This window comes from Bidens hawaiensis, unplaced genomic scaffold (genome assembly GCF_021521415.1).
Source record: "Bidens hawaiensis isolate Kalapana, Puna unplaced genomic scaffold, B.hawaiensis_p1.1 tig00019313_1, whole genome shotgun sequence".
NCBI classification, from domain to species: Eukaryota; Viridiplantae; Streptophyta; class Magnoliopsida; order Asterales; family Asteraceae; genus Bidens; species Bidens hawaiensis.
The window spans coordinates 21,712-44,996 of NW_027492924.1; the positions used below are offsets into that span (position 1 = coordinate 21,712).

General features: G+C 32.2%; 2 protein-coding genes and 1 pseudogene across 3 annotated transcripts; all 3 read right to left on the reverse strand.

Moving 5' to 3' along the window:
- Window positions 1-7,480: 7,480 nt before the first annotated feature.
- Window positions 7,481-9,396, reverse strand: LOC143557996 (uncharacterized). The gene is made up of 6 exons (XM_077046930.1): window positions 9,173-9,396; window positions 8,663-8,785; window positions 8,392-8,550; window positions 8,128-8,300; window positions 7,945-8,050; window positions 7,481-7,698 (listed from the first exon to the last, which is right to left on the reverse strand). Exons 1-6 carry the CDS (start codon window positions 9,383-9,385, stop codon window positions 7,669-7,671), a joined length of 804 nt encoding a protein of 267 aa, XP_076903045.1. The 5' UTR covers window positions 9,386-9,396; the 3' UTR covers window positions 7,481-7,668.
- Window positions 9,397-11,906: 2,510 nt separating this feature from the next.
- LOC143558002 (dihydrolipoyllysine-residue succinyltransferase component of 2-oxoglutarate dehydrogenase complex 1, mitochondrial-like) lies at window positions 11,907-19,901 on the reverse strand (annotated as a pseudogene). The gene is made up of 13 exons (XR_013139658.1): window positions 19,846-19,901; window positions 19,299-19,385; window positions 15,552-15,600; window positions 15,359-15,451; window positions 15,191-15,258; window positions 15,052-15,107; window positions 14,937-14,981; window positions 13,790-14,053; window positions 13,607-13,701; window positions 13,432-13,522; window positions 13,216-13,326; window positions 12,930-13,124; window positions 11,907-12,346 (listed from the first exon to the last, which is right to left on the reverse strand). The product of XR_013139658.1 is annotated as a dihydrolipoyllysine-residue succinyltransferase component of 2-oxoglutarate dehydrogenase complex 1, mitochondrial-like (transcript).
- Window positions 16,439-18,512, reverse strand: LOC143558001 (eukaryotic translation initiation factor 5A-like). The gene is made up of 5 exons (XM_077046932.1): window positions 18,390-18,512; window positions 17,177-17,299; window positions 17,040-17,096; window positions 16,887-16,961; window positions 16,439-16,801 (listed from the first exon to the last, which is right to left on the reverse strand). Exons 1-5 carry the CDS (start codon window positions 18,510-18,512, stop codon window positions 16,700-16,702), a joined length of 480 nt encoding a protein of 159 aa, XP_076903047.1. The 3' UTR covers window positions 16,439-16,699.
- Window positions 19,902-23,285: the final 3,384 nt, after the last annotated feature.

The window sequence follows — 23,285 nt, forward strand, 5'->3', positions numbered from 1 at the left end:
AAGCCTTGGTGGTGTAGAACGTATGTAAATGTGTCTCTTTTAAACATTTCCTTTTAGGTTTAATAATTTAATATTAACAATTACACAAATTGAACGATCAAAAGAGACCCTCTTATTAGAGCACTCATATTCGAGTATCTATCTCCATCTCTATATTTTAGAGATTTGTTTTTCATTTCTATTCTAATCTTCGTCTCCAGATTTTAAAGAAATTAAAATAGTGATTCTCTAAATGTATGGATTCACTGTTCACCATCTCTATAATTTAATTTTTATAAAAGGAGACGTGAATTGCGAATTGATACGTGAGGTTAAAGAAAATTTAGAGTAAACCTAAAAATAAAATTGATTTTCTATAGATGAAGGTAGAGAATCTAATGTGAATGAATCCTTTTGTTAATTGTTAAGATTTTATATTATTTTTAAGGGGCAACTCCAAAAATGGTATTGCAATTAATGAATGTTCAAGGGGTGACGATGTCTAACATCAAGAGCCATCTCCAGGTTAATTACTTTTTCATCATTTAAATTTCTCTCTCTCTCTCTCTCAAAAGATGAAATTCGTTGTAGAACACTAAACTATAGCTATAAAAAAAAGAGACAACTCCATAGTTTTTGTATCAATCGTTTATTTTTCTTATAAAACTTTGTGATTGTTTTACGTGTGTGTCTATATATATATATAAAAGAGAGTGAGAGAAATATCCCTCTCTCTTCTAAAAAATAGTTTTTTTCAAAAGAAAATTAACACATATTGTCTTTACTTTTTAGCCATATTATTAAAAAAACAAAATTCATGTGGTGTCCAATTTATTTTTTTGCACATGATTAATATTACATCATGTATAATGGCTCTAATTTTAAGACCTCATATTTTAACATTTAAATGTATTAATTTTCTTTTATACTTTTTAAGGAAAAAAAATCATTTTTAGCAAAACCTAAACATAATCTATTGGCAGATAATAATCCATACCTATACTAGACATATGATAATCCTAAATTTCATTTAGTTCTTAAGAGTAATCCGGACAACATAATCATCATAGATTTATACTTGAATTTCATTCATTTACTCTTACAAACATAACTATGAATGAAATAAAGAAGCATATTTGCGAAACCTAACATGAATCACATGTAAACTGAAAGTAAAATTATGGTTTTTGTGTCACATGGATTACTCTTGGAAGAAAAAGTGAAAACTATATTTATTACTGGGCAAAGTATAAGTATGAAGCATTTATTATCAACCAACAAGTGGATAATATGGATTATTAAAAGGAACCATATCTTTTACATGTAAAAAATATCATAAATTTTTTTACATGTAAAAAACATATTTTTTTATAATCTTTTTAGAACTTTTACATGTAAAAAAAATATAGAAGCCATTTTAATAATATTTAATTTTTTTAAAATTAGTTAGTAAAAGGTAAAATAATAACTCTTACCAAATTATTTTTTTTCTATCTATTGAAATGTCCTCTGCATGTATTTATTTGTAAAGCTCCAAAAAGTTTTTGCTAAAACTAATTTTTGTTTTACATTTGAAATCAACTTTTATATTATTTTTTTTTACAATATAAACAGGTATACCGCTCGATGAAAAAGAAGATGGGTTCGGAAGGTATTTCAACAAATGTTTGATTAATCGTTTTTTGCTTTGATGACATTGTCATGTGAAGAAATTTCGAGGGTGTTTGGAATTGACTTATTGGTTTTTCCAGGAAACCAATAAGTTAAAATAAGTTAAAAGAGTTTTTGCTATAAATAAAAGTGGCTTTTGCTTTCGATTTCGAAAAGAGTTAAAAAATTGTTTACCAAAAGCAACAAAAACCTCACTTTTTAATAGCATTTGGGTTATTGAACGTTAATTAAATGGTCTTAAAATAAATGACATTGTCCTTTTGGGAGGCTTTTCCCATCATAAAATTAGCTAATTCAAACATTTTTTAAACTCCTTTTAAAATGATAATAAGTCAATCAGCACTATTAATAGAAAGAACTTCTGGGATTAAATAAGCAATCCTAAAAACCCTCTTCATATATCACCATTTTTGTTAACATATAAAAAGGAATTGAATAAGTAATCCAAACACCCTATTCATATTTCATATGTCACATTTTTTTTATTGAACAGTCAAATGTAGTATGCTATAGGCATTGAACCCTTACTTTTTATTTCATACCTAAATCACCATACTACTCTATTAAAGTGGGAATGACCATATATCACCATTAAAACCTATAAACTATCATACACACACACGTTAGCTTTTAAACCGTGTGTTACACAAGATTTGTCAAATAATAAAAATATATAAGGTCTGTTATTTGAAAGAAATAAACAAAATTAAAAGTAAAAAGAAAATAAAATATATAGTACAAACAATAAGAAGTCTAAAATCTCAAATTTACAAATTCTAAAACATATCTTTATATACAACACTTGCCAAAATTGTTTTAACCCATTACCAATGGATAGCTATGATGAATGAAATGATATATTAGAGAATTAGAAGGGAAATTATAGCCCATTTGTCAAAATTGTTTTGACCAATGGCTCATGGATAGGTAGGATAAATAAGATGAGAAATTAAAGAATTAGAAAGGAAATTATAACTCATTTGCAAAAATTATTTTGATTCATAACCCATGAATAGCTATGATGAATAAGATAAGAGATTACAGAATTAAAAGGCAAATTATAACTCATTTGTCAAAATAGTTTTGGATCATAACCTATGAATATGTAAAATGAATGAGAAGAGGAATTAGACATAAAATAAATATAAAATTGCCACATCATCCTCATTATTTTCTTTCATTATTAGATTAGATAAATAAAATACAAGGTATAATGCATAGTATATCATAATTAAATTAAGGGAAAATTCTCAAAATAAGCATTTATCAAAACAAATTTCTAGTTTTAGGTACCATCTGCAAAAAATTCCATAAATATGTATTATTAACTAGTCGTGACGAGTAGTTTGTAGAAACCAATTAGAACTTGCCACGTGTCCTTAAACTAACCGTAATGAGGACGTTCACTAATCAGTTACTCGTCACAACTAAATAAGTGTTCATGCCTCGTAATCAATGCCCACGAGTAATTCATAAGTCCTTTAGTCGTGACGAGTAGATTATAAAGTTAAACTAGTCGCGACGAGTTAACTACTAATAAACTACTCGTGTAGGGCATGTAAACTTGGTAAACTAGTCGTCGCGACTAAAGAACGTATAAATTACTCGTGGCTGTTGATTACGAGGCATGAAACTTATTTAGTCGTGACAAGTAAATGATTAGTGGACGTGCTCGTTACAGTTAGTTTAAGGACACGAGGCAAGTTTTAATTGGTTCTACAAATTACTCGTCACGACTAGTTTATAATACATATTTCTGGAATTTTTTACAAATGATACATAAAACTAGAAATTTGTTTTCATAAATGCTTATTTTTGGAATTTTCCCTTAAATTAAATCACTGATTTAGATAAATATGATTTTTAAGAGTTATAGGAAATTGTCGTTTCCAATTTGTTGAACAGCTTGCGTGTTTACCCCGCTTGAGCCGGATAGGACGGTAAAATTCAGGCAATTAGTTGACACGTATTCGGTTGGTTTCAGTTATGCACGTTATGGTATCTGAACTAAAACAATAAATAAAAAAATATATAAAAACTGAGTTTGACCGATGGGGTGGCATCCATCAGTAAATCCCAAACATTGTCGATCCCAATGTTGAGGCGGCCGGTCTAAGCAAATTCGGTCGGTTTCCGTTACATTTGTTAGGACACCAGAACTAAAACAAAACTCGGTGACTCTATGTGCATTTGGTCGGTTTCCATTACGTTCATTACAGTACCAGAACTAAAACTAAAAAAAATTGGCACCCGACCAGTTTTCCTTACGTTCGTTATGGTACTGGAACTAAAACAAATAAAAAAAACAAATGGCATCAAAAACTAAGCCTTTTCGGTCCCGGAAGTTGATGTGGTGAGTTTACGCGAATTCAGTCGGTTTTTATCACGTAAAAGAACAAAATTGGCCTTTTATCAGCATCCATTGCGTTCATTACGCTACCAATGCTAAAATAAAAAAAAATCACAATGATGTGGACCAGTTTGGCGCCGCCACTTGGCCCAATGAGAACTTAACGGCACCAACCTTATCTTTTACTTTTACGTGAATTCAGTCGGTTTCCGTCACGTAAAAGAACAAAATTGGTCTTCTATTAGTTTTCGTTACGCTACAAATACTAAAACAAAAAGAAAATCAAAATGATGGACCAGTTCGATACTGCCACTTGGCCCAATGACAATTTAACAACACCAGCCTTCTCTTTTACTATATATAATAATAATAATAATAATAATAATAATAATAGTAATTGAGATTTGAAAGCCAAACTTACAATAAGAGAATATATCAATTATGAAATTATTGGTAATATATAAAATATATTCATACTAACTAGAATAATACGTTATAATCTGATATGAATATAGAGGAAAATTAGCGTACAAATTTAAAGTGTACTAAACATGCGAATCAAAGAGTATAATTATATATACAAGTAGTGTAATTACAATGCATACAATGTTTTGTATGCATTGTAATTACACTACTTTTGTATACAATTACACCATTTAATTTGATTGTTAATTTAATTTGTATTTGACCTAAATCATATTATAGTAGAATTTAACTGACAACTCTAAATAGCATTGCTTAAATGCTCCCATTTAATCTTCAATATTCAAGATAAAGAAAAAAAGGGTAGTAATTATAAAGAAAAATGTAATAAAATAGTAATCAAGTTTCAAAAGTGTTTCAATTAGATCACTTATGCATATTTTCTTTAAATCGGGTCACTAAATTTTTAAATCAAGTCTCATCGATTTTTTTTTGTGCATCAAGAAATAACTGGAGAATAAGATGTAGGGGTCGGAATTTGCAATATATGTAGTTAAATTTAAAAAATAAAAAAAACCGTTAATTATATTAAAATTTAAAAATAAAAAGTAAAATTCACGTCACCATTCAATGTCAACACAAAAAAAAGATAAAAAGATTTTCTATGAAATAAAAAAGAAAAGGGCTAAAAAATATGTCAAAAGCTTTAATTTAATAAAATAAAAAGTTGAATGACTTAAGTGGAACATTTTTTAAACTAAATAGTAAACTAATTAGAAAATTTTTTAAACTTGGTTATTATTCTATGAAATTGCGCTGTAAATATTTTTTTTTATTTTCACAATAGACAAAAATATCTTAGATATAATAATAAAAAAAATTATATTCAACTATAAATTTCTGCCTCTAAATTCTGTTAGTTATTGCCCTGTTCGGTATATATATATATATATATATATATTAATTATTGATGGTGGTTACTAATGTACTTTTATATCGTATTATATTATATACACTAGTTTATTTTGTAAGTATAATCAGGGGTGGCTAGTGGGACAGTGGAAACAAGTTGGGGCTTTAGGCTCATATTTAATTAAGGCCCTCAAGTCTAAAAAAACATTATATATAGATATATATTATAACGAGTAAAGTAAACTCAAAGTAATCTATTGGTGTTGTTGTGGTAGGCTTGGTTGTTACTAAAGTATAGGTTATAAGTTTAGAACTTTTAATAGGCAAAATTTGTTTCTAAACAATTGTCATAAAAAGGGCTCAAAATCTTGTTTTGATTTAGACCTCCACATTCGTTGAGCCGGACCCTGAGTATAATATGATGTATAATATGAGTATAATATGTTTGAAAATTACATGATAAATTATATTTTATTTACTTTAATTATATACATATAATCACATCAATAAACGAAATATATAGATAATAAGCTATAGCTTTCTATGAATCAAGATATCTCCAAAAAGGATATTAACGGAGGGAATGGGTATAAAAGGTTGGTGAGGGTTTGAAGTAAAGAGTCAATATTTTTTTTATTGTAGCTGTCACTTTAAAACTATGCGTAGGCAAAACTTTTCACACTTTTACAACACGCGGTAGTTTAATCAGTATTAGAGAGTTTTGTAAAAAGTGGTGTGATAGTAAAAAAAAATCCATAACTCTCATGCAATCTCTCTCTCTCTCTTAAAACGCCTCCCCTTCAAAGTTATGTATACCTTCAAATCCCAACATGAATATTATAAACAAATTTGAAATTCAGAAAGTTAAATCATGGATCCAATCAAAACTTAAAACAACGAATTAGCAATGAATTAATTTTGATTCATTGTATTAAGGAGAAATTCTAGAAGTTAAATGTGATTTAATATAATTTTGAATTATTTTATTAGTAAGAAATTATGAGAATGCATGTTATTTATGAAAATAATTATTTAATTTAATTTTAAGTTATTTTATTAGTAAGAAAGTATAAATGTACATGTTATTGATAGAAAGAAATCTTGGTTCAATATATATATATAGATTTGTATCTAACTTCATTCTAACTCTATTATTTAAACAATATTACATGATTTTTTTAAAAAAGTCGTGACAGGAGGTGAAATGGTAGATGGAGCTATAGCAAATTCCAGCGGTGACCAGTCTACCAGTGTACGTAAACGTTTATATTTTTGTAGGTTTTTTTTTTATTATTCTTGAAATTAACTGGTTTAAATATCAAGGTGACATAATTAATAACGCAGGGAGGTCATGATGAAGCTGCAATTGCTTCTAATGTTGAAGTCAAGGATGATGTCTCCCTTGAGCTAAGTCTTGGTCTTTGCTAGACTGTTAATTTCCTAGCTTTTTTACTGACTATAATAATGTGGCCATGTAAACCTTAAATGGCTTTGAATTTCAAACTGTGTGTGCTTTGAATGGTATGGATATTGCCGGTTTTTGTGATGACATATCAAAGTTTAGTTATGCAATTATGTAGAAATTATGGACACTCCGAGCGGTGTTTTATGCCAAGTTTATATGTTGTTGATGCAAAGGCCACACTAGAAAATAGAGGACAATTATTGTTACAAATCCGCCAGTAAAGGAACTATCCGTTGATGAAACGTTGTCACAAAATAAGACACGGGCAATGGTGTTATTGGCATATCACCAATAGAATGAGTATACCTACAATTATACTTTGATATAGATGTTTGGTCCCTCTGTTTTTCAGTAATTTGTTTATTTTATTGACGTCACCAACCATTTTTTAAAACTGCTCGTCCTAACCCGAACCAAATTAATTGGTTCTGACTTGTGATAACAAATAAACAACCTACTCAGTAAAATACCACTAACACTAAAAGCTGTAGTAGGGTCTGAGAGAATGAGATGATGACAGACCTTTTCCTATCAAAACAACCATTTTTATAATGGTCTAACGCGGCCAGGTATACAAACACATACAAAGACAGCAATGGTTTGAATAAATTTAATAAAATAAAATAAAAAATTAACATTAATGCAGTATCACAGAGAGTAAGAGTTTTATATAATTTTTTTCTCATTATTTTATATCTTAACTCATGTTTTTCTTATGTAACATGACTAATTCTTAGTAGATCAAATGCACACTTTTACAGTAAATAACATCATTAAATGAATGTATTCTTGGCCTAAAATACATCCTTTTTTTTCTTCCTAAGGATTCATAAACATAACAACTTCGTTCTTACCCGTAATTGACCTGCTACACCCGTGGCCATTGTGGACTAACAACCTACAAAAAAACCAACTCACCATATTAACATTAATTACAGGAAAAAAAATCATTTTTTTGAAAAAAAAAAAGTGTTTTCGAGTTAAAATCAATTCCACCCGAGTCGACCCCTGCCTAGAAAAATTTAACATGTTTTGAGACAATACGTTATTCAACTTACCCATTTTTGACACTTTTAACGACAAAATATACAAATTTTTACTGTCTAGTTTCGCATTAAGACTTGTTAAATGATGACACACTAACCTCAAGCGTGCTAAAAACTAATCTCATTCGGCTAGCAACAACCGAAGGCTCTTCTGACCGCCCCACAACTGCCATCTGCTCCATCTGAAGTGTTTTCACCGGAAGCCTTACGCCAAGAAACAGAAATTTAACTATATTTTGCTTCTTAGAATAATTTATCTAAAAGAATATTAATTTTCTCACCATGCCATTCCTCTTAAATAATAAGCATTTGCTATGATAGCACAAAACCCTTTCCATTGAAGCTTGATCTCATCTGAAACCGGAGACGTTGGAGACCACCGCACTATGGTAGGTTGAGGCGTACACAATATAGTTATAAAGATGATACTCAACCACAGTATGCACTCGTTCACCTATATCACAAGACATTATTAAATCAAATAAAGCTGGTCAGCCCAGTCTTAAAATATGTATAAAACTTAAAAACCTGATCCCAAACCTTACCTCTTCATAACAAATCTTGGATTTTAGACTAGTACCTCCTCCATAAGTTTGCATTTCTTCGATTTCAAAGCTGGATTCTTTCATATTTGTAAGTTCTTTTCGTAAGCCTTCATCGGTACACCCCAAAGCGTACGCGTTTACCCCCGCACTAATGAACTCCTAATCAAATAATGTCAAAAACTAGTTAGTGAACTGAGTTTGTCAATGAAATTTGGACTCTGCATATATCAATGAACTGAGTTTAAATTAAATAAAGGTTAAGTGACTTTACTTTCAGATTGTCACCTCCGCCTTTGTCAATGAAGTTTCGATATCTTTTAAACAAGCTGATAGCTATGTTTCTTGATGACCGGTACTCGTCATCATCCGAAGAAACCGAGTCTTGTTGTTGACACTAGGACAGTTACAATAATCAGTTTTGGTCAAAATGGAGTAAATGTGGCCTATCTCAACTCATTTACATAAGAAACAGGCCGATTCAGGTTGTATTCGTTTGATAACGGGTTAAAAGGTAAAGTATAAAAAAAAATTCTAAAAATAAACGGCTCATTGTCAATAATGATAAAACGGTCAAAAGTCGTCTAACATGTATTTAAACGCTTACCACCTTCTAAATCGCTTTATTTACAAGAACTTACAGTTTTATCATAACATGGAGATCTTTAATCATATAAGAAAATTCGATGATTTGTAAAAGTAATAAAAAGAAAAAAGACCAGATTAAACCGGCATATCAAACGCTTACCACCTTCTAAATCGTTTAATTTACAATTCAGCCTACCAGCAATCTTTTGGGTGCTGTTTGGTGTGACGGTTGATGGATTTTGTCGCGAGTAAAGCCTTTCCAGGAAAAAGGTGAAATCTGAAATCCATTACTGCAACATCCTTTTGGTACCACTACAGAAACATTTGTAACTTTACAAGGAGTTATTGTGCAAGGATCTGATATTGTGCATAACTTGTTGATAGCTCCTGGATTTTGAGTCATCAACATGATTTAACCATGATATAGCGCCTACCTTCAAAAGTTCAAAGCTTTGGTTCAAAATGAACCAAAATGCATATATAAACACAAACTGGATCAAAGATGAGACAAAATTGAATAGTTTTCCCTTATTATTGTATGTTCATACACATTTGAATGAAATTTCTAGGTATAATTTGAAGCATCCACCTCAAGAAATCACAATAAGATCATGGCAATAGGGGTGTGCAAAGTCGTTAGGTTATGAAATTAAGACTGCTTAACCATAACCCAATGGTCGGTTAACCATAGGTCGGTTAATTGTCGATGTATTTTTGTTTGAGATTGGTTCTGTTATGGTTTTTAAAGCTCAATTATGAAGTTTCGAAGCTGAAATATACGGGTGTTCCAACATATGTTATAGACCGTTGCAACATAAAAGATAGGTACAAAATTTGGAAAAATATAAAAATTCACTTAGGCATGCATAACCATGGGGGTTATGGTTAATTTAACCGGTTAAGGGTATATTCAGTTTGGGTTATGGTTGGTAAGCTATGACTATTCAAATGCCAAAAGTGAATGAAATACCTAATAAAATAAATAATCAGTGGGCTGCATAAACACACCTGCAACACAAACACAAAACGTGAGTGAAGTAATTATGGGATCATGATCATATATTTATAAAACTGAAAACAGAAAGGTTGGTACTTACGAAATAAAAATAAAAATATAAGAAGATTAAGGTCTTTTGAGCCACAGATGGATGAGATGATATCTGAATGTAATTAAACAGTCTTCTATCTACGTAAACGTCAGCTGAGACGGGGCCACGAATAATAATAATAATAATGAATGGCTCCGGATCCTTTGCCTGCAAAGCTTCTGGTGGTCTTGATTCTTCCATGTATGCGTGGCACCTTAATCCATTGCAACTTACTTCATGCTTCCATTTTTCTTTTTCTTTCTCTTTTTCTTTTTTACAAACATATGCATAAAAGAAGAAGATTTTGGGTTTTAAAAACTTGAAACTACTCAACTTAACAATTTTTTTTGAATTTTTTTTACATATATGTAATATATGTATGTTACATATACGTAACGTAAAAAAATTACATAATTTTTTACGCACCGAATCGATTTTTTACATATGTGTAACGGACATTTAAGTTAATGTAATCAGTGGACATCTTTATTCGCTCTCATACTTAAATTTTTTAATCACATTTAATCTCAACCACATAATCTAATCTATTTAATTAAGAATGAAGTTATTAAGTTCTTAAAACTCAACAAGTTTCTCAAATTATCTCTTCCATACATATATATATATAGGCAAAGTATAGAATGAAAACTCACTTGAGTTGTGAAAACCCATGAAAACCCTATGTAACATCGTTTTTTTTTTTTGGTTACATATAATATAAGTTGTTACATTTAATACAAAATATCGAAAATATAAAAAAAATGTTTTGCTATTTTTTTATATTTTTTTACTAATTTTTTTATATGTTTTCAAGAGATAGAGTATAAATAACTTTTACATTTTTTTATTAACTTTAACTGTAGACCAGGAGATTTAATATTTAATTAAAAACATGTGGTTGAGAATGGGTTTCTAGAGTTTTCACAACTCAAGTTGGTGGGTTTTTATTTTAACCTAATCCTATATATATATATATATATATATATATATATATAGGGGAAGTATAAAATGAAAACCCACTTGAGTTGTGAAAACCCATAAAAACCCTGTGTAATATCGTTTTTTTTTTGTTTTTTTTATTACACACGTAATATGTGTTGTTACATTTAATACAAAACATCGAAAAATCAAAAAAACATTTTTTTTTGCTATTTTTTAACATTTTTGTACTAATTTTTGTATATGTTTTCAAGAAAGAGAAAATGTTATATATATATATGTTTACATTTTTTATTAACTTTAATTGTAGACCACAAGATTTAAAATTTAATTAAAAACATATGGTTGAGAATGAGTTTCTAGATTTTTCACAACTCAAGTAGGTTTTTATTTTAACCTATATATATATATGTGTATGCGTGTTTTGGATGAATTAGTTGGTAATTCATAAATTAATTTTTTTTTATTTAATTTTACAAGTTGCCAATTTACATATTACAAAGTCGTACTAGATGTATTTTATATGATTCTTTTGGTCCTCTCAAAATGTAGTTTCTATGATATACGTAAATCATAGGAGGATTATTTTAGAAAACTCAATACAAACAATTTATAAAATAAAAAATTATTTCAAACCATCAAAAGGTTCTTGCTTTTGCTACAACAACCATACACAGTAAAATCTCAATCATAGCAAAGCTATTAGATGGGTACAAAGGGAGTGAGATATAGGCAAACCATACCTCTAGACCCTCGTTAGACCCTCGTCTCAAAACAGATTTTGTTTGCCGTTTTCAAAAGTGTAGTTGACAGTTCGACCAGAAATTTCCTCAACCTTGCTAAAAAGACCTTATTTTCTTGACAATTACCAATTCTGAGTTTTCAACATCAGTCAACTTATGACAAAAGACACCCCAAACTGTAACAAAACACATTGTATCATCCATTCTACCCTTTTCTAAATTAAAAGAGCTTGTTTGCTGCATAAATAAAACAAAAACCCAAAGCTTCAAACGCACACAAAAAAATAAAAACCCGATCAACTGTATCGTCAAAGTGACTCAATAGCCTACGACATAACAGTTTTTTTATTCTGGCTTTTTGCAAAAAAGAAAGTGAAACACGCGCGCGTTGTTTGTTCATGTGTTTCTTTAGATGTCAAGGAGCAATCTTCTAGGGTCTTCAACAACATCCTTAATACGCCTCAAGAAAAACACAGCCTCTCTTCCATCAATCAACCGATGGCCATAGGTTAACGCCACATACATTATAGGCCTAGCTTTGATTTCACCCCCAACAACCATCGGTTTGTTCACTATCGAGTGCATACCCAAAATAGCCGACTACAAAAGAAAAAAAACATATAAGATCGTTGTTTGACTGCTATCAGTTTTGCTTTCTCAATGCTATTTTAAAGCAGGGGCATAAATGAGCCGAACCGCTCATGCGCTACTTGAGATGGGCTCACTAAAAGCTTGAATCGAATCAAGCTTAAACGAGCTCGAGCAAAATGGGAGCTCGTTTAATAAAACCAACTTGAGTCCAAGCTTCACATACCGAGCTGACTTGACCCGACTGACAAGCCTAAACAAGCATATTATTTATAAAAATATAATAAATTGTATTTGATATATAAAATATTTAATTCATAAAATATTATTTTATACATAACTAGGATAAAATACAAAAATAATATACATTATGTATATACAACATGAATAATTATGTGTATATAAACAAAAGAAACAATTAATTAGCTTAAAAACAAACAAACCGAGCCGACCTTAAAAACTTGCTCAGCACGCTAAGTTCATGCTCGGGAGCTCAAGCCTTCTCAAATTAACGAGCCAAGCGTAAGCTTAGGCAATCTCGGGCTCGGCTCGTTTACACCCCCATGTCAAATAAAATTACTCTAGTTTAGCATACCTGTGGCGGGTTAATGATGGGGGTACTTAAAAGGCTTCCATACACACCCCCGTTAGAGATTGTAAACGAACCACCGGCCATTTCATCAATTGACAGGGAGCCACTGTTGGCCTTCTTAGCAAGAGTGTTGATTGTTTTCTCTATTTCAGCAAAATTCATTGTATCAGCATCACGGATCACCGGGACCACCAAACCCTTCCAAAACATACACAAAAACATATTTTAAAAAATAAAAAAATAATACAAAATAAGAAAACTTTGTAAAAAGATAAAAGTGGAGGTATACCTTAGGAGTACCAACTGCAATACTGATATCAATATAATCTCTGTATATGATGTCGTCTCCATCAATGACAGCATTGATTATTGGTTGATTCTGAAGCCCACTAACAGCAGCCTAGAATATAAAACCAAAACGATAAATTAAAAAAATAAAAAATTAAAACAAATTTTGATGAAATAATGTTAAAAATTTGGTTTTGTAAAAAAAAAAGCAACTTACTTTCACAAATCCAGACATGAGTCCTAACTTCACTCCATGCTTCTCAAGGAAAGCATCTTTATATTCAGATCGAAGCTTCATCAAATTAGTCCTGAATTTATGAAAATCTTTGTGAATTGCAAAGAAAATTCAGTTATAAAATGGTTTAGGTAATTACAAAAATGGCTCAACTTACATATCAACTTCATTAAACGTCGTCAACAATGCAAAAGTATTTTGAGAATCTTTCAACCGTGTGGCAACACGCTTCCTGAGCCTCGTCATTGGAACCTATGATCAATTTTAAAATGTTTAGCTAATTCTGAAATCCTGATAATTAGGTTTTTAACTAATGATTAATGAGATGCCTTATGCTTACCCTTCTTTCTCTATCTTTTGGAGGCAATTGAGGTTCTGTGGCAGAAGGTTTAGAAGGTGGTTGTTTAGGTGCCGCCTTTGGCGGTTGGGTTTCAGATGTAGGCGGTGATGATGGTGGTGGTGATGGTTTCTCCACTTTTGCAGGTGCATCCTGAGTAGACGGCTCAGATGGTGCCACATGTGTAGTCACACCTTCACCTGATTTTGTTGATATTATTGCAACCTTTGTACCTGGCTCTACCGTATCTCCTTCTTTTGCCACAAACTGATAAAAATTAAAAGAAAAAAACATAAATAAGAAAGCGTTACATATACAAAATCCTATCAGTATAATATCAAAATTTATAGATCGGCATGTTTACTTATACACGGGTCATTTTGGGTTATGATTTATCTCTAAGAGATCAAATAGATAAAATAATTAAAAAGTGGCTACAAATGAAGCAGGTCAAACAGGTCAAAAGTCACCTGACTGTATTTCTAATGCATACAAGTAGGGGCGGCAATTTCTGACATGACCCGAACACGGCACAAAAATAATCAGGTTTTGGGTTGACATATCTACCCCGTTTAAAAACGGGTAGTTTTCCGTTGACCTATTTAATAAAATGAGTCATGTTCGGTTGACTTGTTTAACCCATTTAGCTAAACAGGTCAACCTGCCAACCTGTCTATGACCCGTTTAACCAATATCTTTACAGCCCAACAACCCGATTAACACGTTTGCATCTTAATTATTACCCGCCAACCCATTCACATTTAGATATAGGGGTTAAATAGGCCGTGTTTGGGTTACACGACTAAGCGTGTGCGGATTAAGACTGATGTCTTTTAAACGAATAAAAAAATAGGTCTTGTTCTGGTTGAGCATTTCAATCCGTCAACCCGCCAATCGACAGAATTGGCACCCTACAAGCTCTACTAAATCACCGTCTTCAAAAATTCAGATAGTATTTGCAATAATATAATATTTGAATCACATTAAAAACATAAATTAATTATCAACACACATATAATATAAATGTTTGTTTGGTCAACCTAACCTAAACTAGATGGCTGGACGCACATACAAAATTACAAATTTTGGCACATCACCAACCCACACAACCTGCCCATTTTGCACACGATCTACTACAGTTACAGTTTACCTCTTGGATAACACCAGCTTCAGGGCTAGCAACATCAATTGTCACCTGCAAGATTATTAATATTTTTTAGGTATAATAGTAACATATTTTAAGAATGTAAAAAGGCAATTACTACCTTATCAGTTTCAATCTGGGCAATTGGCTCATCAACCTCAACATGATCGCCAGGTTCTGTTACAAGTCAATATAAAGGCCAAAGAAACAAATAAAATTAATAACGCCAGCAAAAAATTCGAAATAAATAGTCAGCATACTCTTTAGAAAGGTTGCCAGTGTGCCATCACTAATGGATTCACCCATAAAAGGCACCTTCAAATCAAGATACAGTATCATAATTAGTTCACAGAAGTTATAAAAAGAACGGGTCAAACAGGTTGGTAAATAAAGTAATAAACCTTTATAAGGTATTATGATATAAGAAAAATGTTCCACTATCTGATGAAAAAGATCGACTCCACATCTGGGTTTAAATGATGATGCAACATTCCTTACAGACTTCGAATAACTAGGAACGCCTTCGATTAAAACATTAATGAAGTAAATGATCAAGTTATACAAGATGCTTTAGTGTGAAGATTAAAGAACAAACACTTTATGTTGGACTGAAAAAACTACCTTGATGAAATTGACGTGCTAATTTAGGATTTCTTCCAAGAGTTAGTGCCTATAACAATAACATAAGAAATAACAAATTAACTAGCAACTGAATGCTCATTCACTTCTAGCTACTCACAAAATAAGACTATAAGGTGGTGTTTGGTATTGAGAATGGAATTGTAGAGAAATGGAATTGAAGAGAAAGGGAATTGGTCTGTAGAATGAGAATTGACTGTTCTGTTTGGTAGTACAGAGATTTCAGTAGAGAAATATAGCTGAGAATCATTTCTCTTGTTTGGTACATAGAAAATAAACAGATAATTATATCAACTTTATCATTAGCACAAGTATTTTTTTCATAACAAATATTTATTAAAAAATAAAAAATATATAAAAAGATGCATAAATTCCAACCAAAATATGCATTGATCAAACCAATTCACATACAAAACATAGTTTTTAAGCAAAAAACATTAACCATAGTTAAAACCAAATCACATACAAAACATACTTCAACCATACACAACTATCTCATTGAACCATCGGTATACAACTCGACCATCTCAATTTTCTCTTCTATTGTCAACGCAAGAAAAGAACGTCCTAGATCCACATCTTTACCAATCAAATGAGCTGCTTTGAACCGTTTTTTCGTAGTGATACCTGGTAAAGCTTTCAACTCATCACTAACCTTTTCATAGATTTCACGAGCCTCCATACCTTCTTGGCGCCAGAAATACCAACTGTCTAGATTATTCGTTAACTACAAGACTGTCTATGTATCATTCCAATGTGCCATCCGACTTAAACTTATGGCAAAACAACCACATACATTGTATTACCTGGCTGCCAGTCGGTCTAAGAACAAGTTCCTAAGTCCATATTATTAAAATAAATACGATGGGTCAACAAACAGCAGAATATAGAGCACCAAGAAAACAAAATGATAAAAAGTAGAAGTGTACATATAACATCTCCCCAATAGCCAAAAAGTCAAAAGACTTCAACACAATAACAAAAACCGGAAACAAAGCAAAGATTGTAAAAAAAAATAAACGGAAACCTAAACAAACATTCTTCAAATAACCACCACCATAATCCAAACATACGGTTCTAAATCAGCCCTTAATTGCATGAAACCGTCATATGAAACATAATAAAAATGTTTACTTGGGACCAATATCCTTGAGAGCACAGATCTGCTCTTCTCCCATGGCAGACATAACAGTCACAACAAGATCCTTCCCTTCATTGAAACCATCCTTAATCTGCACATGTTTTGTTTTATTTAGTCGTGATTTTGAATATATAACAAATAATTGAAGTCGCATAAACCAAATGTTTTCAACTAACCTGTGTAAGCAGAGTGTCATCGGTTGGAAGCTTGAGGTCATCCTTGGTACCACCACTTTCGGTCAACAAACTCACCTAAACAAGCACCAAATAAGATATCAACATATGCACAGTAACGCTCAACAAAACTTCAAAATAGTAAAATGGGCTTACAAATCCATCCTCAGAGATATCGATGAGCTGGTAATCAGTACGGTTAACATGTGGAACCTACAAACAACGAGAAAGTCACATAAGCGAAAAAGAAAGAAAATTCTATGAAAATAATAAATGAGGAGTATAAAACATACATCACAATTGTGGGAAGATGGAACAATATCTTCAAGTTTCTTGCCATTGAAGATATCAATTGCAACAAAGTGACACTTAGCGTGACCGTGCTTGCCAGTCTTCGAAGTCGAGACTTCAACAACCTTCAAAAAATATTTACACAAGTTTAGCACACGAAACATATATAAACAAGAAAACCATATGATAACTTTAAATTGTTTTCATCTCCGAATTCAGTATCTTTATAAGGTCAAAACCCTAAACCAAAATAAAGGTGGATCAAAACCCTAAACCAAAATCATCCCAAACAGGTGTGCATAAAATCAAAATAACCTATCTGAAACCGGAACAAAAACCAACAGTTTGGTTTTATGTTTTCGTAAAAACCGAACCGGCCCAACTTTATAGATTCTTAATTTTACTTTTAAATTACAAAAATTTATTTGATATTTAGCTCAAATATTTTAGCCCAAATGTAAAATAAATCATTTAGTTAATAATTAACAAAATGATTTAGGCCCAAATTCATTAATTTAAGCCAATTTTCTTTCTCATCCCAACAAGTTTCAAGCTCAAATAGCAAAACCAAAAAAATCAAAACCAAATGGTTTTCAAAAACTAAAAGTTTCGGTTTTTAGTTCAGTTTTAGCACTAAACGAATTCGTGCAGACCCCTACCAAATAAGACCAAAATAATCAGCTCATCGAACGAACATGATTGTGAGCAATACATCTCATCACAAACATTATCAAATCCATAACTTCATCCAAAACTTTGTAACAGTAACTTTAAATCAGTAACATATAAAGTTTATTTCCAAACAACTAACCCTATCAAATCCATATATTACTCTGTTTGCTGCTCGTAAACTATTCACTCGCTCAACAAACAAACATGAACAAGACTTTGTTCAGTTCGATTCGGTTCACTACCAGCCCTAAGTCCATAATAATCATATCAACAAATGAACATAATTTACAACAATAGAGCTAATTAACTATTCTTCAATCAATCAAAACCCTATCAAATTAGATCAAAAACATAAAATTTATACTCCAAACAATCAAACTCCTATCAAACAAAATCAAAAACATAAAATCAATTATTCAAACAATCAAAAAACTAACAAATCCATAAACCTAGCATACGAATCAGAGATTATTATTATTACAAGTACTATTAACATCAATAATATCAGATCTGAATTACAATAATAATAATAATAATATAAACCTTGCAAGCACGATTCTTAATAACGATGTAACCGTTCTTCCTGATGGTACCGGCTTGCTGCAGGAAGGTCTTTGAAGCTCCGGCATCGGCCTTTGACTCAAACTGATGCTCTTCGTCAGACATGATTCTACAAGGTTAGGTTTAAACTAGTAAATTATAAGCAAGATATTTTGATTGATGCTGTTTAATCCAGCAGTAACATAAATCTTCTAGGTTAGGTTAAGAAGTTAGTTGATCCAGCAGCAGCGTTAGCCTAATTGCAATTACACATACATATAATATAACAAATCATCACTTTGACATCAGATCTTGGCTAAAATAACAGTTGTGAGCAATTATTCGTGAAATTAGGGCAAAATTAAATAAAATTAAAATTAATAATTACCTGTTGTTGTCTGGCGACTTGTTCTTGAAGCTTTGTTGCCTGTTACCTGATGGCTTCCATTCACCGGAAAAAACAAACTGATGGCTTCCATTCACCGGAAAAACAAGCTTTGTTGCCTGTTTCCTGTTTCCTGATGGCTTCCTGTTGTTGTCCCCCGCTGTGTTCCTGAGTTCTATACACGGAGAGAAAAGAAAGAGTTTGAAAGGAAAAGGAGGAAAATGGGAGAAATGAAATCCTGGAAATCCATTTCTCCGCTTTTTGTAGAGAAACAAAATCAGAGAAATGGAAATGGTTTATTTCCATTTCTCACCTCTTTCTTTCATAAACAAACAAGAGAATTCTTTCCAATTCCATTTCTCACCCCTCAATTCCCTCTACCAAACACCCCCTAAGAGTATTCAAAAAGAAATATTGATAGAAACGGGATGAAAGTGCTTTATTATTTATTACTAAACGTTAAAAAAGGTTAACGCACATATAATCATAAACATAAGAACATATAAATGACAAGATAGATGTACTACCTCAGGTGTCAAGGTTGCATCAACATAACCTTGCGACATAGATCCTGTCAATGCAGGCCGAACCACCCCCAAAGATTGTTTTGTGCTCTAGAAACAACTCAAACAAGTTATACGGACAGATGAACAAATATCTATATACATGCATGTATATCTATGTATATGTGTATGCGTGTCTGTGTGTATATGTATGTCTACAATCTATATCTTTACTCGTCCCTTAATGTTACTTAGTTTGCAAATATTCACCTATTCATCAACTGTGCATGAGAAAATGTGAATGTCATTTTATAGATGGACAAATTCCGTACTCTGTTGTGGTGACAAGCTTTTAACTAATATATGCCTACAAGCTAAATCAATTTACAAATTACAATAATGGATGATGGATGTGAGCTTTGAACATATTTGATTTGAGTATCATCGAGGGCCAATGTCTTCAAAAGTCAAGTAGCAAATAGATTAAAGTTCAATTAATCAAAATCCCTATATCTAATCAATGAAAACAAACTAACAGTTTTTTTTTTTCTGAAGAATAACAAAAACTTACATAAGCCAGGAGATTTGACGAAGCCGCTTTCCGCCTGAGGGCCGCCCACATGATGCCTGCCTCAAATTTTGCCTACAATATCAACACAAACCCTAATTTAGACAAGCACTAGCCAGCCCTAATTGGTAATCAAATCATATGCTCAGATCAGCAGTCAATAGTATGAAAATGAATACAGCTGTACCAAACTATGAGATCGCTAGGGTTTGAAAACGCACAAAAGGGGGATAGATTCGTGTGATCGAGTAAACAACTAGAAGCATAAACAGCAATTTGGATGGTGAAAAAATTAAAGGAATCTGAGTTTACCTTTGGTTGAAGAAGATGAAGAATTGCAGACCGATAGACGTGGGTTTTACAGACAAATGAACCAATTTATTTATTATTCGAATAATAAAAGACGATGGAAGTAGGAGCAGCCAGATTTTCCGCCTCTTTCTTTCTAGAATTATTATTATTCAATTATTTTGCAAAATATATTAAGCATTTAAATATAAACACGTTTAAACTTTTAAATTCAAACAGATTAAACAAACAAAACATTAATCATTGATCCATCCAGAAAAACAAACTTTTCAACAATAATAAGTTAACTATTTGAAAATTAATACAAAAAAAAATAACTAAAATTGGTCTAGCAGGTTAAACATGGTTTATTAGTTCAAATTGTAATTCGCTAAAGTGACTGATATTAGAGGGTAGCGTTTGTTAGGTAGGAATTAGAGGGGAAATGGAATGAGTCATTGCTAAATAATGAAAAATGATGTTTGGTTGATCAATGGAATTAACCCAACGATTACACAAAGAACTTCATTTCATCAAATCCACCCCCCCCCCCCCCATTTTCAATTCATGCTTCTTCCACCTTACTCTCTAGATAGCAGCACCTGACAACCAACACCACCACCGCCACCACCACCATCGTCACTGCCACCACCACCATCATCATCACCACCACCATTGTCGCCGCCGCCACCACCTGACCATCACAGGCGGATCTTTCTTCGCCCCGAACCAGGCCGTGGCCCCATCATGTTTTTCACTCGGTAGTATCCTTCTTTCGGAAAAATCCAGAAAATATATATATGTATTGGGTGCGGCACAGCCAAGTTATTTGAGTCTGGCATATCCATATTTTTGAGTCAAGGCCAGCCTTGAATTTTTATAAATGTAAAGTTTGTTTAAAGGCGAAGATGAAAAATTGTTTACGAAATAAACGTAAAGATAAAGAAAGGAAGGCTAAGAAATAAAACTTCATAAGATCAACCGCAATCCCAAATAAGTTTTAAACAAAAAAAACTAAACATTAAGCCCAAAATCCAACTCTAATGTATGGCCGATGTGTGACTTACTGACTTATGAGGTTCGGCACAGAAGTCAAAATAGAAGCTGGAGAAGCAAGCAAGTGAATTGATGAAATCGTTTGGATGTGAAATCGATTGATTGGGCACTGTCATTGTCTGCTGAGGCCTGAGGTTCAAAACTGACTCCTGTGGGAGTGAAATCGATTAATCAAAACAGTCAACAGAAGCAAACAAAGACCAAATTCGGTAATTCGCATTTCACCATTTTCTATTTCTTTCAATTTGGTAGGTTAGGGTTTTAAATTATAGTTTGACCCGACCTAACCCGAACCGCATTGCCGACCCGAAACTTAAAAGTAGGGAAAAAAATTTGATTGTTGTGACTTTCGGTCTATCCATGCTAGATGCTCAAGATCCGCCACTGCTGACCATCACCTAGGGATGAGCAAATGTAGTACTGGTACCGATTGGTATATGTACCGAAATCGGTATCAAGGTTTTGAGTTTCGGTATCGGTACATGCACCGATATTTCCCGAATTTTTTTACCTTCGGTACCGGTACAAAAAATTTGCGATTTTCGGGACCGGGATTTTTGGTACCGGTATTGGTTCATCCCTACCACCACCGCCGCCACCATAACTGTCGCTGCCTGACCACAACCATCGCCACCATCACCGTCGCCGACGCCACCATCACCATTGCAATTTTCTTTTTTTATTTTTTAGTTTTGATATATGAGTATTTTTATCATTTATATTTTATTCATATGCTTTTTTTATTATTTATTATATTTTTGCTACAAAACAACGTAAAATAATAATTCATTATATTATCACAGGTTAACCAAACATAATAAAGTAATGGTAGTGAGTCATTTCATTTCCTTATCCATTCCATTCCTCCACCATTACATTATCCCCAACCAAGAATACCCTAGTTGTTGACCATATGCATGTTTTGCAGTATGGTTCTTTGTCAAAAGGTAGAAGTAACGATTGTGTGTGAGGTTAAGATTGGATATTAGTTGACTTGGTTGTTAGTCGTATATGAATTTACGAAGGCTATTTAGTTTCGGTTATGATTATTTGATTAGTTTCGGTCAAAGAGTGGTTCAGTTAATTTGCCATTTCGCAATCCATAAGTAAATGTTGCACGATTCTTGATCCTGATCACTCAAAGCCCGCACAATGTGTCATTAAGATTGATCCCCTTTTATGAAGGTTGGAAAACAATTTTGTTGTAATCTTCAAACAAGAAAGTTGAGGTTAAGGGTGTTACTCAGTTGTTTCATTGAACTTAAAAGAACCACCTTGGTCCTAGATTTTTCCCATGACGCTTGAAGATATTTTGAGCATTGCAGGATGCCACAAGCATCATCACGTCCTTTTTTTAGGTGTTCCTCCTCTATGTACAATGTTCATTTCACATGCATCTCCGGTAGATTCCTTCTTCTACCCTCTTTTACCTAAATACAATTAATACACAAATTTCTAGTGGTGAAAAACTTTCTGACTTTCACAGTGCTCTCCTTGGTACTCATGTTCAATATCGTACACTAAAACGCTGTTCTACAAAGGTTAGGTTTTTATTGATGATCAGTGGTGTATACTTGTGCTTTCTTCCAAACTTTTGTGGTGAAAAAAAAGTTCTCATATTGAACAAGATGCAATGTATTAAACACGAATCAAACACTTGTGTCTAAATAATATCAATGTATAAACACCAGTTGCTTGAAATTCACCAAAATCGAGGTGTATCGATTTGAACTTAAAAATGGACATAACAAGTGGAGACATGCAAAAGCGATTAGAATGACACCATGAGTTTCTAAAGATCAATTTAGTTTCACATGAGAACATGAGGTTTAGGTTGAATCATTTTTCAGCTCTTCTATAGTTTTTTTATTGTTATTGTTTTTATTTGTTCATAAATCATTTTTCAGCTCTGCTTTAGCTTTTCGTGTATTTGTTAACAATTCATGGTTTCAGGGTTCATAATACATTGATTTATTCATCTAGTACTTGCCATTGTTCACACTTGTGTATAACCTACGTTAGGATTCTAATCTTTCACAAAGGACTGCATGCTCAACAGACTCATGAAGTTCAAAGCCGGTGAGCAGTAAGATTGAAAT